At 41.6% G+C, this 19,857-nt stretch overlaps 1 protein-coding gene across 2 annotated transcripts in view; it reads right to left on the bottom strand.

Annotated features, from left to right (window-relative positions):
• Positions 1-12,764, bottom strand: part of TTC8 (tetratricopeptide repeat domain 8) — an 86,433-nt gene extending 73,669 nt beyond the window's left edge. For both annotated transcript variants that reach the window (XM_063440387.1, XM_063440386.1), the window contains exon 1: positions 12,555-12,764. In XM_063440387.1, coding sequence (XP_063296457.1) covers positions 12,555-12,674 — 120 coding nt within the window. In that variant the 5' untranslated portion in view covers positions 12,675-12,764. The remainder of the gene's footprint in view (positions 1-12,554) is intronic.
• Between the last annotated feature and the right edge of the window lie 7,093 nt (positions 12,765-19,857).

Raw genomic sequence — 19,857 nt, forward strand, 5'->3', positions numbered from 1 at the left:
CTACTTACCATACACAGAGCAATGGCCTGCTCTGGTATGGATAGCCTTGGTGGTATTATCCCTACCTGGGATATGTAGGGTAAACCAAGAAATGCGGTGACAGGAAAATGAGATGATAAAATAATAAAAGATGAACTCTTAAAATTCTACTCTAAAAATCAGGCTTGTCAAACATGTCAAAATAATGCAAATAGGTAGGATATTCAAGGACATGTAAGATTCAGAAAAACATGCTAAGTGTATCTGCGTAGATTTAATTCAGATGCTAACCTACAAGATCAGTCATCCCTAGACAACTCATCATTAACAAGGGGTGTGAAACACTGGATTATATTAGTACAGCTGCATCATTGTAGGTACAGTATAACATAAAATAGAGAAAACGCAAAGGCAAAATTAACTAGCTGTTATATCTATATACAAGCCAGATAGGCTGTGCTATACTGAACTACAATAGCTGCTTATGGGCAGGATCTATAGGCATGTTACGGACTAATGTAGCTGGTGGACTGGGCAACTCAACACAAATTTTACTTCAATATTGGTAAAGTGATTTATATTTTACCATGGAAACATTTAGGCATGTGCATGGGGAAAATTTTCGGTTTGGTTTGGCATTCTGAAATTCGGGACTTCGGCAATTCGGCACTTCAACACTTCGGAACTTCGATATTTCGGAATTTTGGGACTTCTCTTGCAGCCGCTTAGTAGATAACTCCCTAATTCCCACGGTACCTATATTGGTCTTTCAGCCAAATTTACTAAAACTAAGTAAAAATTACTTAGTATTAGTAAACTTTGCCCCTACTCGCTATACCGCGAGTACGGGCATGTCTAGTAAACCGTGAGCAGCCTGTGGCTGCTCACTGTTAAAAAAATAAATTAAAAATTCAAATATGGTCCCCCCTCCCGAGCTAAAGGGGGGACCTATTGCCCCCCTGGCCCCCACCCATGAGCGGCGGGTCGGGGCCCTAAAGTAAAATGATATGGGGGGACCTATTGTCGTTCCCCCCCCCCGGAGCGCTGGGTGGGGGCCCTAAATACTAATAAGGGGAGGGGACCTAATGTCCTTCCCCCTGGCCCCCACCCCTGAGTGGCGGATGGGGGCCCTAAATTGGAATAAGGGGGGGACCTAATGTCCTCCCCCCTGAGCAGTGGGTGGGGGCCCTAAATACTAATAGGGGGGGGGACCTAAGGTCCTCCCCCCTGAGCGGTGGGTGGGGGCCCTAAATACCAATAAGGGGGGGGACCTATTGTCCTCCCCCCCGGCCCCCACCCCTGAGCGGCCCCCACCCCAATTTAGGTATTTCAGCCTTTTAGTAGATAGCTCCCTAATATCGTGGGAATTATGGAGTTAGCTACTTATTCAGTCCTATCATTACATTGACTGCCTAAGTAACTTACATTTTATATGCATGTATGTTACTTGATTGTTGTAAGTGTTGCAAATGCTTACAGCTGAATCCTGGCTATGTTTGAATACTTTTTATTTAAAATTGTATACAATGTAACATCTTCTTCTTTCACTGGGTAAGTATATTAGTACTTAGGCAATACTGTGCTTTGGCACTTCGGCCATTCGGAAGTATCCGAATTCATATTCGGACCGAAACGAATTGCACGTCTAGAAACATTGATAGCATCTTCCTGCACCCTCAATTGCAGTTAGATTAACCCTTATTCAATACTGGCCATATTACAAATCTACAGGGCATAATTTCCAACACACTAGGATAGACTTAACGCCATACAAAACACACACACACACTTTTCTGATAGTTAGGTAGGGTTTCATTTTTACCCTTCCTTATGTGCATTGCTGTGCTTGCTTAACTCTTTGTTGCTGAAATCAGAAAATCAGATACAACAGGGTGACCTTGAGAGAATGATTTCCTTGCAGCCCGATTTCCACATCATCTTATTAAATCCATAATCCAATTACTGCTCTCTTCCTGCTCCATATGTCCCACTTGAAGAATAATTGTAGAGTTTAAAGCTTCCAATGCAATTTTGTCGCCATGTTGGAGGTGAAGAGATAAGAAGATAACCTTCCAGAAACATCTTTGTGTCCTATGGGTATTTTGCTGTGACAATTTGTAAAACCAGTAGCTATGCCAACTTCCAAATAAGTATTAAGGCTAGCTAAGCATAATACGAATTGTAGTTCCACAAGAGATGGAGAGCAACACGTTAGGAAAATTCACAATATTGTATAGTGACATTAACCCTTTAAGGACTGAGCTAAAGGTACACGTTTTGATCAAAATAAAACAAACAAAAAACTTCAAATTTGACAATATATATGTTCAACCGTAATTCACCTCTTTTATATTAAAGGACCACTATAGGCGCCCAGACTACTTCAGCTTAATGAAGTGGTCTGGGTGCCTGGTCCAGCTAGGGTTTTTTTTTTGTTTGTTTTTTAAATTCTTTATTTTTGTCGTGCACATTAAAGGTAACATCCAACATGTTTCTCCGCTGTGCCCCAACAGCTGCAGCGGGATTTGAACAACATATAGCATTTGTCATCAGTCATTACGATAATTGTTTTGCACTTTTTAATTGGTTGATTGTGTATGTTGTGGTGTAACTGGGATGGTTTATAGGAGTGGTTGCGAGTGTGTAGTCTGAGATTGTGCGTTGATTTGTCTGGATTGGTGGTGTGGATGTGTCGGGTCGGGCTGTTCGGTTTGGAGCTATTGTATCATGGTATGTCGTGTATTTAATGAAGGTGGGTGAACTGGCCCGCCATAGGTAGTACCCCTTACCAAGGGGGTAGCGGGGGGGGGAGAGGGCTGGCCCGTGTGGAGACAGTCTCTTGCCATGTAGTGCCCTGTTTCCAGGTGTTGTGGGTCAGGGGGTGGTAGGTTCCCTTTGAGGGGGCTGTCGTGTGTGTGTAGTGCTGTAACACCTATGTAATATCTATGTAATATCTACAAACTACTAATAACAGGCTCTGGCATAACACATTGCGAGCAGGTGTAGTCTCTTAGGGGTTCAAGTCCCTGGGTGAGTGGCCGGGTTGGCACCTGGAACAAACTGGGCAACTTGGGAGGGATTCCAGCTCTGTGAGTTTGTCCGTCTGTCGGTGGTTAACGTCTGGGATGGTATGCCCAGTGCCGTGAGGAGAGTCGGGGCGTCTGCCAGCGACGAAAGCTTGTGTATCGTTCCTTTATGGTCCACCACTAGTAGTCTTGGGGACATCCAGCGATATTTAATACCGGCTGCTCTTAGCTGGCTTGTGAGTGGTTGTAGAGATCTCCGCCACTGCAGGGTGGACCTTGTGAGGTCCTGATAGAAGGTGAGGCTAGCGCCTTCAAAGACGAGAGGCGTCTTACCCCACACCGCTGACCAGATGGAGATTTTGTTGTGGGAATGTGAGCATCTCACTATGGCGTCCTGTACGGCCGTTGCTGGGGCCTTGCTGGACTTAGGCAGGCGGTAGGTCCCGTCCAGGGAGACTTTTTTGGCATGTGCAGCTGGCAGGATGGTAGCCACCAATCGCCTCACATAGTGTGGGAGTTCCTCTGGGGTTACCGTGTCTGGGATGCCCCTTATTTTAAGATGTTTTTTCCTTGATCTGTCGTCTAGCGTGGCTTGGTGTATTAAGAGTGATTGTTGTGTGGTTTGTAGTTGTTGGATGGCTTCCTGTACTGTGGTCATACCTTGTTTGAGGTCTGCAATGTCTCCCTCTGCTGTTCTCACTCTGTCATTGACTCTCTGCAGGTCTGCCTTTATAACTGCCACATTAGCCGCCAGCAGGGTTTTGATTTCTCCCACCAGGTTTTGAAAATCCCTCTGGGTGACTGGGGCTGATCCCTCTTCTGTAGCCTGTGTGGTGTGCCCTGCGTGTGGCTGGGCAGGCTGTGTGTTGGTCTCGCTCAGTGGAGGATTCTCCTGTGCTTCCACGGCCCTGTTGCTCCCAGACGGCGCCATTTTTGGTAGAGGCTGCCTCTGGAGCATATCTCCAATATTCTGCTCCCCTGATGGTGTGTGTGGGGGCGATTTTTGGGATCTGCGTCCCATCTCGGCGGCTGTTGCGACCTGAGGTGTGGTCCAGCTAGGGTTAACCCTTTTTTTTATAAACATAGCAGTTTCAGAAAACGGCTATGTTTACACTGAGGGTTAATCCAGCCTCTAGGGCCTGTCTCATTGACAGCCGCTAGAGGCGCTTGCGTGCTTCTCACTGTGAAAATCACAGTGAGAAGACGCCAGCGTCCATAGGAAAGCATTGTAAATGCTTTTCCTATGAACTGACTGAATGCGCGCGCGGCTCCTGCCGCGCATGCGCATTCAGCCGATGACGTCGCTAGGAAGGAGGAGAGGAGGAGGAAAGCTCCCCGCCCGGCACTGGAGAAAGGTAAGATTTTAACCCCTTCCTCTCTCCACAGCCCAGCCAGAGGGGTACCCTGAGGGTGGGGGCTCCCTCAGGGCACTATAGTGGTCCTTTAAGTGCACCCACACTTATTATATATAATTTTATTCAGGAGAAATAGGGCTTTAATTTAACATCAAACATTTAGCTATGAAACATAATTTAATACGAATAAAATATAAAAAAAGTGAGAAATTAAGAAATGTTATTTTTTTTGTTATGCACAACATTTTAACTGTGAATGTCATAATACTGTTTGCGTTTACTGCAATAAAATACACATATCTGTACTCAGTGATGTCTCACGTGTAAAACAGTACCGCCTATTTACAGGTTCTATGGTGTTTTGGAAAGTTATAGGGTCAAACATAGCATGATACATTTTTCATTTTTTTTTACATTGAAATTCGCCAGATTGGTTACGTTGACTTTGAGACCATATGGTAGGCCAGGAATGAGAATTACCCCCATGATGGCATACCATTTGCAATAGTAGACAACCCAAGGTATTGCTAATGGGGTATGTATAGTCTTTTTTAGCCACTTGGTCACAAACACTGGCCAAAGTTAGCGTTAATATTTGTTTGTGTGTGACAAATGCAAAAAACTAATTTGAACGCCAATTTTGGCCAGTGTTTGTGACTAAGTGGCTACTAAAAAAAAAAAAAGACTGAACATACCCCATTTGCGACACTACAACCAGGAGACTGGTGACTCTGGACCCCCCAAAAAGTCAAATGGGGCGCAAACATCGCAGAATACAGGCCTCGGAGGCCGCCGGGCAGCCTGATATCAGACGGTCATTTGATAGGCCGCAACAGACTATGCAGCCTAAGATGGCGTCTGGAAGACCACAAGGCTCCAGCGAGTCGGACATGTCCCCGGACGAAGAGGGACCTGTACTAACACAAACTTCCAGCGGAGTATACCGAAGGGAGGACTCCGACTCAGATACATCACCCTCTACCAAGGGAGACATTAAAAGACTCCTGCTCGAGCTCCGCGGAATCTGGAAAAAAGACCTGGACGGAGTGCGAGGTGAAATTGGCGGCATCGTGTCCCGCCTGGGAGCGGTGGAGACCAGAGGGGCGGAGAGAGACAGCAGCCTCACAGAAACCGTAACGAAAGTGGCAGACCTCTCCCAGCAGCTACAAAGACTCACCCGTACAGTCACGGCCATGGAGGTCAGACACCGGAGGAAAAATTTACGTTTAAGAGGGGTGCCGGAGACAGTGGGACCTGAGTCGGTGCTGGAGTTCTCTAACAAGGTGGCCACCATGCTGGCGGTAAGGGGAGAAGGAGGACTGACACCCATAGCCTCAGCATTCCGGATTAGGAAGGCCGCAACAGCCCCAGCAGACGCCCCCAGGGACATTATTGCCGTCACACGGGACGCAGCGGTGAAAGCAGCAATGCTGAACAGCTCCAAGAATACACCCACCGTCGCGGTGGAAAACTGTCAAGTGCGGATTTTCGAGGACTTACCTTTTACGGTCCTACTGGAGAGACGCAAATTCATGCCGGTCACCAGACTCCTCAGAGACCACGGAATCAAATACAGGTGGGGTGCTCTTGGTACCCTGGTGGTTCCGCGCGGAGACACGATACTAACGCTGTCTGCAGAGGAAGACCCAGCGGATTTCTTGCAAAAGCTCCAAGTAACACAGTTACCGCCCGCTGCCATTACAACAAGCCAGACGCAGCCAGCAGACAAACGCGCCACCGAGAAGGGAAGAAACCCAGAGACAGGTAACATCGGGGGTGGCCACAGTTGGAAGGTCTGCCGGGACAGGGCGGAGGCCCACTCGGGACTTAAAGCTAGTTTGGGGGTACATGACTGAACCCAGTTCGAACCTTTTCTATTTTTCCTATTATTATTCATAATTTTTTTTATTTATCTATTTTTTCTTTTCCCTTTTTTCTCGTTTCTTTTTTGGGGAGCACCCCTAATTCTGACCCTCCAGTGGTTACCCCTTGGGGCCACACCAGTTACCTGGGTCCAGCAAGGAGGCACCTGAGCCCCGCATGAACTGACAACCTGTTCCGCCGAGAAGATAGACACTACCCCATAAGAGTAGCTCACAAGCCCTGCAAAGCGCACATGGACTCACCATTGAATCGCATATTTTGTTTTGACTCCACAAGAGACTCTATTGTGGATTGTGGATGTTACCAACGTATCTAATGCATAACCACTAGTTTTGTCTGAAAGGTCTCTCAGAGTGCCCACTTTAACCGTATCGATGTCGCAAATATGTATGGTAGATGAGATGTTTTCACCATGTTTAAGCTGCTAATGCACAATACCACCGGGCATACTTTATATTTATAATTTCATTTCAGATAACAAGCTACAACGATTACTGTTTATTTCTTAGCATTTACCTTTCCCATCAGAATTGGCCTACTCCCTGAGTTACTGGTAGTGCAGGCCAACATACTGCTGTGGTCCTGAAGTGACAGAATACCTTGGAAATGTTATGTATATAGTTTTATAAGTATATGAGCATAGCTAACATAGCCCTGTAAAACGACTAATGATACACAATTACACTAACCGGATTGCCCACGGCAGGGTTATTGCACTATTCTAGCACTGCTATTGTCTATGAGTTTATATATATATATATATATACGGGCATAGCTAATAGATATTTTCCGTCATATGTACATGATTCTAGCATGTTACTATTAACGATATGCAAGTTTGGTTTAATCCCTTATTTTATGCAGCTCACTACCACTCAAACGTGTTTCACTAATCCTGCTTATTGATGGCTTTACACCACGCATACGTATTTACAGCCAGCCTTACTATAGAGATGACGTAGCGGAGCCGACAGTAGCGAACACAGACATACATTTATTATCCTTGTCACATAACAGGGCATTTCACACAAGGCCATGATATTCACCCTCTCATGTCGATACTGACCGGGACTTTCCAACACTAGGCATAGGCTGAATCACTTTCTACACAACCGGGTGCTAGCACGGGTCTGAAGGGGTTAACACTGACTTTTACCTATTCTTTACCCCAGCATAGAGCCATCCATCCCTTTTGCAACTCCATGAAGAATACGGCCCATAGCCATACATTACTATACTCCAGTGCAGTTACCCAGTGGTTCTTTACTCTAGAATTAATTAGCTCTTGTCACGGCATCTTCAGTTTATGGGTAGGAGTGAAACGAGGTCGCGCTATGTTTTGTATATGTATAAAGGTTCTCCTGCTATAACATATAACTGTCCTGCTGAAGCCTGCTCTGTTTTACATCATTTAAGCACGTTTACTTTAATTTACAGCACTACCAAGCGACGTTAATATTGTTTTTTAATATTGCCCATCTAGCGACATTCATCTTGTTTTTTAATGCTGCCCATCCAGCGACGTTAATATTGTTTAACTTGTTTCACACTTGTCTCTACTTCTAATAGAGTGCATAACTGCATACACACTGTATATGAAACCTTATTGTCTGATCATCGTTCAAAATTGTGCAGTACTACCAATTTTTCATTAACGCTACTTAACTAACCGACATACCACGAAGTTTCTTGCATGTTCATCACATTGTTTACAACAACATGTATCCAAAATTGATTTATATAGCAATCAAAAAAATGTGCATTATACTGCCACGCCATGCTCTGTTACTTTGATGTTCATTGTTAAAGCGTGATTAAATTAAAAAATTAAAAAAGAATTAAAAAAAAAAAAAAAACATACCCCATTTGCAATACCTTGGGTTGTCTACTTTTGCAAATGGTATGCCATCATGGGGGTAATTCTTATTCCTGGGCTACCATACGGTCTCAAAGGCAACGTAACCAATCTGGCAAATTTCAATGTGAAAATAATGAAATGCAATCCTTATATTTGACTCTGTTACTTTTGAAAACACCATAAAACCTGTACATGGGAGGTACTGTTATACTCGGGAGACTTTGCTGAACACCATCAATGCAATGATGTTAAAATACCACTGTATAAATGTCCAGAGATTTGCAACAGTTATAGTCTCTGTTTGACGCAAATGTCAAAATGTGAAATTGATACAGTTTATACAATGTTAGCTATTAGCAGTTATCTCCAGCTATTGAGCCAGCTGGGGTATATCTACTAAACAATCTGTTTGAATATAGTACAAAAACAGTAATGTCTTCTTCAAATGCTGTAATATTAAGGATTTGTACACTGTATATACATTAAATAAACTATAAGATCATAAATAATGGTCTTAAGTTGTGGATTGGGCCTCCATTCTACAAGGAGATAAAGTAGAAATCCATAGTATTTACTGTATAAAAAGCTTTAATAGAAATCGCTGTATTAAAAATGCACTCACAATTTGTAGACTAGTACCAAGTGTTCATGCGTTCCAAACACAACTCGGTAGTTATTTGCGGTAAGTGCCGAAAAGAGTCCTGTCCTTACGCGTTTCATGAGCAATGTCTCACTTCATCAGAGGATTATCAATATATTGGGTTCTGTCTCACTCAGCGCCACTTTGTTTATCTTTAGATGGGGTAAGTTGTTCACTTAATATTTGCTATATATTTACATTGCATTGCACTGTCATTATCTTGATAAAGAACCAGGAGGGTCGAAATGTTGATGTATAGATTGTGAACGTTTTTAATATATCTGGAAAACCGAGAGAGTGCTCGTGTCTTTACTTTGTATGTATGTGTGTGTCTCTATCTATATACATTTTTTTAAGCACAGTTGTTTAATGAAAAACATTAAAAATATATGCTGCCAATATATCATACTTGAATTCATTTAACCCCTTAAGGACACATGACATGTGTGACATATGTGACATGTCATGATTCCCTTTTATTCCAGAAGTTTGGTCCTTAAGGGGTTAAAGGGACAGTATAAGCATCTACACCACTACATCTTAAGGGACTACTGTCACCAGATTTTTGGGGGGCATTGGGTGGGAGATACTATAAATGTTAAGAGGGTAGCTAGTCTCTCCTCCCTCTGCCCCAGCTTCTTGTAGGCGGGTGGAGGCCCAAATAAATATAAGGGGGGACCTAGTGTCCACTCCCGCGGCCCCCACCCATAGCGGTGGGTAGGGACCCTAACATGTCTATTAAGAGGGGTGGATCACATGTCCCATGCTCATTGGTGGGGGCCCTAATAAGTGTAATTTGGTCATCTTTCGAGAATTGACTGTTGGACAGAAGATCCACCCCCTTTATTAGGACACCCACCTGGAAGTGTGGGTGGTGAGAGGGGACACTAGCCCCCTTTAAATTGTATGGTATTCCCCATCCGATGTCCACGGTAAAGGGCATTGGGAGTACTATGCCTCCCGTTATTTCTCATGACCTATTTCAATGGATGTTCAGTTGACAGTTTTAATGTTTAGAAGACATGTCCCAACCTGGCGCTAAAATACCTCCATTGTAGCCCTATTGGGGTCTTATTGACCCCCCTAGGTTTTTTTTTTTTTTTTAAACAATTCTCCCCCACCCCTCCCCCTTTTTTACTTTTTCCATTTGGTGGCTTGCGAATAAGCACTAGCCGGACGCCACATAATTAATCCTCTCGCTGCCGAGGGTTTTCAACTATTTACCCACTGGCTGCTAGCGCTCTCAGTGGGAAAACAGTTCTTCAGATGATAATTTACGAATAGCATGTAAATAATAATTTAACATTCAGGTGCTATAGATTATTTTGGATGAGTTCGGAAATACAGTGATTCCTCATCCAAACCAATGTTACAGAATTGGTCGGACCGCATGAGCTCTGACCGCATTTAGCTTTAATAAATATGAAAATTGCCAATGCGGTTGGAATGTGGTCGGAATTTGGACCAGACAGACCACTCAGGGCAATTGCTGATGACCTCACCGCTCTGTGCATGGAGTGAAGCAGGGGCCCAATGGTCAGATTCTACCTCAGTCCAACAAAGCTGTATGAAGAGGGCAAAGGGATCTAGTGTTCTGTGAAAGTAGGGCCCACATTTTCAGGGATTTTCACATACTTTAATAATAAAAAAAAAAGTTATTTACATAAAATAAAAAAATAAAAAAACCTTATCTTTTCACTACATGCTGCAAGGATTCTTAGAATGGGAAAAAAAATTCTGGTGACAGTTGTCCTTTAATGTGGTGGTTTTGGTGCAATGATAGTGTCTTTGATAACAGATGTATATTTTGCCATTAACATTTGTCAGTCAGAATGCCTCTAGTTGCTGCAATCAACACAGCTCGTATTGGCACTAACTCTTTAAAGTATTGAAAGACATGTTCGTTTGGCTTCACAAATAGAGAAACTTGGTATTCATTGGAAGTATCTGATTAGCAGAACGGGGTGAATGCATATTCACCATATGCATGCTGTATAAGAAGATTGAATTGGACCCAGAGCATAAAAACACATTCTTTGTTGAAAGAAAGCTATTCTTCAAAAATAAATAATAATAATTCATTAGCATATACTACTAAACAGCAGTGATACCTAAAAACAACTGTAAATATTTTCATTTAAAGACGGATAATATCTCATGTCATCTTTAGAATGTCATCCCTAAAGACCCTTTGCAAGTCTGGAATGTCCTGCGCTATAAAGCACTATTACTGTTAAATAAGTGTGATATTCCAATTATGATATAAAAATCATCATATAATGGTTTTTCATAAAGGAATTATTCTCTCTTTAATTTGTTAAGCTTTAGACCATAATTATCCACCTGGATGAACTCCCTTAAGGTAAATTGCTTACACCTGGCATCTTTTTCTATCATGCCCCTCGCATTCCAATTCATATATAATTTCCTCCTGCTACCATTTGTCTCAATGCACATTATTCCTTTAGACTGTAAAAGCACAGGCACCCTGAACAATAACACATTAGGGTTTATTTACTAAACTCCAAAACATAAGAAACTGGAACAAGCCAGCCTAAAATATCAAATCTGTGACTAAACCAAACCTTGATTTAGTTACTGCCAAAATGTTGCCAGATGGATTTAATTTCTCTAAATGTCAGAATTTAGTGAATAACCCACTAATCAACAATAAACTGAAAACAAAGTTGTCAAATATTATTTTAATCTGCCATATTTGTGCACACTGGCAAATCTGTTTTCAATTTTCACAGTTTAGTGAATAAGCCTCACAGTGAACTGAAAACCGAATTGCACAATTTAGCCTAAAATATTCAATTTGTCACTATAGCAGAGTTGGAGTTTTACTTCACATGAGATATTTTGGCCTAAATTGTACAATCTGGTTAACATGTCACAGTTTAGTGGATAACCCCAAGGGTGTCAGTGCTATAGAGGAGGATGTGGGGTTTAAGTGAAAAGAGTCACCATGTTCTATGACTATAAACCTATTAGTACCCAAGGTATACCTACTTGCCTTCCCTATCAGCTCCCTGCCCTCCCTATCAGCTCCCTATCAGCTCCCTATCAGCTCCCTATCAGCTCCCTATCAGCTCCCTATCAGCTCCCTATCAGCTCCCTATCAGCTCCCTGCCCTCCCTATCAGCTCCCTGCCCTCCCTATCAGCTCCCTGCCCTCCCTATCAGCTCCCTGCCCTCCCTATCACCTACCTACTCTACCTATCAGCTCCCTGCCCTCCCTATCAGCTCCCTGCCCTCCCTATCACCTACCTACTCTACCTATCAGCTCCCTGCCCTCCCTATCACCTCCCTGCCCTCCCTATCACCTACCTACTCTACCTATCACCTACCTGCCCTCCCTATCACCTACCTACTCTACCTATCAGCTCCCTGCCCTCCCTTTCACCTACCTACTCTACCTATCAGCTCCCTGCCCTCCCTTTCACCTACCTACTCTCTTCATCACCTACCTACTCTCTTCATCACCTACCTACTCTCTTCATCACCTACCTACTCTCTTCATCACCTACCTACTCTCTTCATCACCTACCTACTCTCTTCATCACCTACCTACTCTCTTCATCACCTACCTACTCTCTTCATCACCTACCTGCCCTCCCCATCACCTACTATCAGCTCCCTATCCTCTCTATCACCTACCTACCCTACCTGTCCTCCCCATCACCCACCTGCCCTCCCCATCACCTACCTGCCCTCCCGATCACCTACTAACTATCAGCTCCCTATCCTCCCTATCACCTACCTGCCCACTCCGTCACCCCCCATGGGTTAATCCCAGCCCCCCTCAGGTACCTGGTCGCAGGGCTCTTTTTCCAGGATGCGGGAGCAGGCCTGGGCGCACTGCTCGAACTTCCTGCGGCGGAAATAGCTCCAGGCCTGGAGCAGCGGCTCCATCTCCATTCCGGTTCCCATCACCGAGCACAGCGAGCAGCCGGTACACGGGTCAGGCGGAGCATGTAGGCCGCGTCCCCATGGCAACGGCTCAGCCTAGGCGTCCTGTCAGAGTAGCAACCAAGTTCTACTGGGGTCCTCACATGCAGAATGGGCTGCCCGCGGCGCTGCCTGAGTGAATGTTACCATAGATTACACACTAACTACATAGTGCACACATTGCTGTTATTAATATCAGTGCAGTCAGTGTGTTTATCACTGCCTGTATCTATCTATATATTACACACTGTATCTATATATTACTGCATCTATATATTATACAGTGTGTATTACTGACTGTATCTTTATATTACACACTGTATCTATATATTACTGACTGTATCTATAAATTACACACTGTATCTATATATTACTGCCTGTATCTATATATTACACACTGTATCTATATATTATACAGTGTGTATTACACACTGTATCTATATATTACACAGTGTGTATTGCTGACTGTATCTATATATTATACAGTGTGTATTCTGTATCTATATATTACACACTGTATCTATATATTACTGACTGTATCTATATATTATACAGTATGTATTCTGTATCTATATATTACTGACTGTATCTATAAATTACACAGTGTGTATTACTGACTGTATCTATATATTATACAGTGTGTATTCTGTATCTATATATTACACACTGTATCTATATATTATACAGTGTGTATTCTGTATCTATATATTACTGACTGTATCTATATATTACACAGTGTGTATTACTGACTGTATCTATATATTATACAGTGTTTATATCACTGCCTGTATCTATATATCACTGACTGTATCTATATATTATACAGTGTGTATTACTGACTGTATCTATATATTATACACTGTATCTATATATTACTGACTGTATCTATATATTACACAGTGTGTATTACTGACTGTATCTATATATTATACAGTGTGTATTCTGTATCTATATATTACACACTGTATCTATATATTATACAGTGTGTATTACTGACTGTATCTATATATTACTGACTGTATCTATATATTACACAGTGTGTATTACTGACTGTATCTATATATTATACAGTGTGTATTCTGTATCTATATATTACACACTGTATCTATATATTATACAGTATGTATTCTGTATCTATATATTACTGACTGTATCTATAAATTACACAGTGTGTATTACTGACTGTATCTATATATTATACAGTGTGTATTCTGTATCTATATATTACTGATTGTATCTATATATTACACACTGTATCTATATATTATACAGTGTGTATTCTTTATCTATATATTACTGACTGTATCTATATATTACACAGTGTGTATTACTGACTGTATCTATATATTATACAGTGTTTATATCACTGCCTGTATCTATATATCACTGACTGTATCTATATATTATACAGTGTGTATTACTGACTGTATCTATATATTATACACTGTATCTATATATTACTGACTGTATCTATATATTACACAGTGTGTATTACTGACTGTATCTATATATTATACAGTGTGTATTCTGTATCTATATATTACACACTGTATCTATATATTATACAGTGTGTATTACTGACTGTATCTATATATTACTGACTGTATCTATATATTACACAGTGTGTATTACTGACTGTATCTATATATTATACAGTGTGTATTCTGTATCTATATATTACACACTGTATCTATATATTACTGACTGTATCTATATATTATACAGTGTGTATTCTGTATCTATATATTACTGACTGTATCTATAAATTACACAGTGTGTATTACTGACTGTATCTATATATTATACAGTGTGTATTCGGTATCTATATATTACACAGTGTGTATTACTGACTGTATCTATATGTTATACAGTGTTTATATCACTGCCTGTATCTATATATCACTGACTATCTATATATTATACAGTGTGTATTCTGTATCTATATATTACACAGTGTGTATTACTGACTGTATCTATATATTATACAGTGTTTATATCACTGCCTGTATCTATATATTATACAGTGTGTATTAGTGACTGTATCTATATATTATACAGTGTTTATATCACTGCCTGTATCTATATATTACACACTGTGCCTATTACTGACTGTATCTATATATTACACACTGTGCCTATAACTGACTGTATGTATATATTACACACTGTATCTATATATTACTGACTGTATCTATATATTACACACTGTATCTAAATATTATACAGTGTGTATTACTGACAGTATCTATATATTACACACTGTATCTATATATTACTGACTGTATCTATATATTACACACTGTATCTATATATTATACAGTGTGTATTACTGACTGTATCTATATATTATACAGTGTGTATTACTGACTGTATAATATATAGATACAGTGTATAATATATAGATACAGTCAGTAATATATAGATACAGTGTGTAACTCCTTAAGGACACATGACGGAAATATTCCGTCATGATTCCCTTTTATTTCAGAAGTTGTGTCCTTAAGGGGGTAATATATACATACAGTCAGTTATAGGCACAGTGTGTAATATATAGATACAGTCAGTAATAGGCACAGTGTGTAATATATAGATACAGTGTTTAATATATAGATACAGTGTGTTTTACTGACTGTATCCATATATTATACAGTGTGTATTACTGACTGTATCTATATATTATACACTGTATCTATATCTATATATTACTGACTGTATCTATATATTACACAGTGTGTATTACTGACTGTATCTATATATTATACAGTGTGTATTCTGTATCTATATATTACACACTGCATCTATATATTACTGACTGTATCTATATATTACACACTGTATCTATGTATTATACAGTGTGTATTCTGTATCTATATATTACTGACTGTATCTATATATTACACAGTGTGTATTACTGACTGTATCTATATATTATACAGTGTTTATATCACTGCCTGTATCTATATATCACTGACTGTATCTATATATTATACAGTGTGTATTAGTGACTGTATCTATATATTATACAGTGTTTATATCACTGCATGTATCTATATATTACACAGTGTGTATTACTGACTGTATCTATATATTACACAGTGTGTATTACTGACTGTATCTATATATTAAACAGTGCTTATATCACTGCCTGTATCTATATATTACACAGTGTATTACACAGTGTACTCTTCTTGAACGCCTCTGTGATAAACTGCCATTTGCCACTGGGCATTGGAGAGTACTTATTGCTAGCCTCCGGCCCTGCGACTATGGCCCTGCAGTTCTGTAACAGAACCTTACAATTACCTGGGAATATTTGTTGCCAAGCCAGCCCTTTTCAGAGACCATAAACACCCTGGAATGGATTACCTGGTTCATGTGGAATAATCAGGAGAATTTGTTTATTTTATGCCATCAATACGGTAGAAATTCAACCTGTAAAACTACCAAACACTGGACCACCCTGCTGTTAATTAGGTGGTATTTTACCTCCCAGGTCGACATTTCCTATTTGTATACCAACGCACAAATTCCTTGTCTCACATACTAGGTGGCCGCCATTTCGGGACTTTTACACGTGGCCGCGGCCATCTTAGTCCCGATCAGCGGTGATTTGCCGTCGAGCGTCTGGAACCAAAATCGGACACTCGAGTAGGCGAACACTGCTGAGACTTCCATAACACCGGGAATTCGTGCCAAAACTACCGAACACCATGCTGTTCGGTAGAAAGACTTAATAGACTATGGGGATTCTAGCGACCATGAAGAAACGAATGGATGGCAAGATTTTCGTGCCTTTTTACCGCACGAAAGAGGACCGACCGCAAGGCCAAATCTTATGGAACTATTTTCGGCTAGTATGTCTGTGCAGTCGGTCAAAACTTTGAAGCTCCATAACTCCCGAACCTTTTATCCGAATGGGCTGATTTTTAAATATGTGGTTCCCCCACATTAGGGCTATATGGGGATACTGAATTTATGGATGTACCCCAAGTATTTGGGGTACATCCAAAACTCGGGTAAAAATTTGTGTATATTAATTGTGTTTACCGCTTATCTGAGGGGAGGGAATGTGTGGGCTGTACTGTTATTTGATTGGTTACTTTATACTTCCCCATGGGTGTGTTCTGTTTGTACAAGACTGTAATAAAAACCAGGCTGGGTGTACCAGCACTCAGTTCTTCTTGACCCTCAATGTGTAGCCTTGTGTCGTTATTGGAGGGAACTGCTATATAACACTGGGGATTGCTATGCTCTGCATACTCCCTTGAGATTTAATCACTTAGTTCTTGTTCCTGATACCCTCTCCTGGAGGAGAGGTCTTTCCCACACGGTCCTGAATGCTGGAGGTTCATTCAGGGTGGAAGGAAGACGGCGTGGCTCCAGTTAAGCTACGACGGTTGTGGAGTCTGCGGTGGTTGTGGTGTCGTCTGCAGTGCTGGGAGTCCTCAGGAAGCGCTAGGAGCATCCGTCAATGGAAGGTGATCCGTTACAGCCTCCACTTTCCAAAATTACCACTTACAGATGACCGTGGTTATATCAGTGATGAAATTTCATGGGCTGACTTATTGTAAAGGTGGCATCCTATGACCCAGTTTTGTACACATAGAACATGAAAAAACGGGTTATGTGAGGACCTCCAGCGTCGCCGAAATCCCCATAGGAAAGCATTGAAAGCATTATTTAATGCTTTCCTATAGGGAGGTCTAATACGCGTGCGCGGCCATTGCGCATTAGGAGCGTAGGCGGAGCCTGACCCAGCGCCGAGGGACATCGGCGTTGGACTACGGTAAGTCACTGAAGGGGTTTTAACACCTTCAGCAACTTGGGATGGGGGATGGGAGGAAGAGGGGCACTAGAGGGTCCTGCAGTGCCAGGAAAACGAATATGTTTTCCTGGCACTGGAGAATCCCTTTATCTTGACAGCAACTAATGTAGGCAGTGGGGACCACAGAGATTGCTTTGAAGGGTGCAAAAAAAATATGAAGGGGCAGGGCCTGACTGTCATGGAGGAGAGACGTGCTTTGCTTGAGCTCCTCTCCTCCACGAGCCAAAGCTGCGGTTTTAACCCTCATCCAACCTTAGTGGGAACGGAATAAGCAACCTACACGACCCCTGACTCACCGGGGACCCACTGCAGGGCGATAAACGGTGTAAGAGGCGAACCGGCGGCACAGCTCTATCCATGCAGCCTGTCGTGCACCGGACGGGGGAGGCGGCCGATCCCCCGAGCCGGGACCGCTTGATGGCGACCAGCACCAAACTAAAGGTCCGTTACCCCCCCCTCAGACCAGTGGGGGTGATCCCGGTCCACCCCTTGGAGGATGCCCTGAGATGGTGGAAGCTGAAGGCAAAGCCATATCAACTCCTGGAAACTCCAGCGACATGCACAAAATGGCGACCGCTGCGGGTGCCCCCAGCAAACATGAAGCCAAACATGAGATCCTGTCCAGACTAGACCGTATTCTCACAGATTTCTGGCGCAAGCTAGAAAACAGAAAATACCAACCACCTCTGAACGATCCAGGCGACCACTCACCGCACAAGCCAACTCTAAACACCCAGCAGAAGTTCGCAGCCGCGACAAGGCATCGAGCCCTAACATGGTGGCGGGGCGGGAAACGGACCTCGCTGGGACGCACAGCTGCTCCTCCGCAAAAGAATAAATACATACCTCGGAGTCGCCCAACACGACCCTCGGCTGCAATAGCGGCAATAACTTCAACCTGGCGGAGAATCAAACAACACGCGCCCCTCAAGCACAAGACCGCTCAGACACGCAAATCCAAGCGAAGCAGAAGCAGACCACGCAAATTGAAGATCTTGAGGGGAACCCCAAGTTGGATGGGAGCTCGAGCCTGGCACCAACAACCCTGGACACATCGCATACAGCCTGCCTCGGTGTTACAGGACTGTGCATTACCCATTGAGGGAATAGGCTGAACGAGAAGCTGGGACTGAGCGGAGAGGTGACTCTGTCCACGTTAAGCACCACAATATGAGCAATGATTTTCTTTAACTTTCATTTAAATGTTTAGCATTTAGTTAACCTCCTTCATAATGTAGAAATAAGATGGTAAACCAGATCAGTGGCTCCTCACTCATGTAACACTGCTACGTCTAGCGACATTTTACTATGCCTTCACCCACATGCCTAGCTAGCCTTTTTGACTCAAGACAAACGTATATTCCAGCTTAGACATGTGGAACTAGCTTGCTACAACTCGTTATTAATTTTCAGTTTAGTTTACTCTCACCTAGTGTGGCACATTTACGACTATATTAACTACAACCCATGTGTAGTCATACTCTAGGATAGAAATGAATAGTTCAATTCCATGTTGTATTGTCCTAACCTGACAGCTACTCTCATTGTGACCACTAAGTGAAGCCTATCTACTAGCCAAGCTATTGTTTCCCTCTATTTCTCTGAAACTTAAAGACCCAATCCTGTTTATTTTCATGTTTTTTTTAAAAAAGTGCAATGTTCTCCTAAAATGCCATGTGATTAAATGTGAATACGAACCTGGTTGCACCAGCTGTTGTGGCAGTGCAAAATCATATGTAACATCTGCACAAACAAAATAAAGAATTAAAAAAAAATAAAAAACATATATATATATATATATATATATGAGAAGTACAAACACTTGATACAACTTTACTTACCAAGTGCGGGTATTATACTCACCTTCAAATTTATTTTATATTTGAACTTAATTTTAGTTTTTTGGTTGTTTTTTTTTTTTTTACATTCCGGTGGGATTGTTAGAAAGTTCTATTTCCAAAAATGGAAGCATGTTCTTTTAAAGTACCCATTAACATATTAATCATCTTTTTTTAATATCTATTCTGTTAACGTATGCTAAGATATCACGATTTAAGAACCTTGCTGAAATATTACAATATAGGCAATATCATGCAATTTGGAAGAATTTCTCATTTTCCTCAATTTTTCTGTAAAGAATGAATCAGAAAAATAAACATTAAATGTGTACATTTACATATTCTTAAATAATTTTTATGTATCCCTATACTTAAAACGGCTGTATCCTATGTTTACATTCTTTCGACATATCTGATGTTAACAATAAATTTATGCTATTTTTTTTTTTTTAAACAAAATTAAGTTGGAATTGAAGCTTTTACATTGTTAAAACAACACATA

Source organism: Pelobates fuscus, chromosome 13 (assembly GCF_036172605.1).
Source record: "Pelobates fuscus isolate aPelFus1 chromosome 13, aPelFus1.pri, whole genome shotgun sequence".
Taxonomy (NCBI): domain Eukaryota; kingdom Metazoa; phylum Chordata; class Amphibia; order Anura; family Pelobatidae; genus Pelobates; species Pelobates fuscus.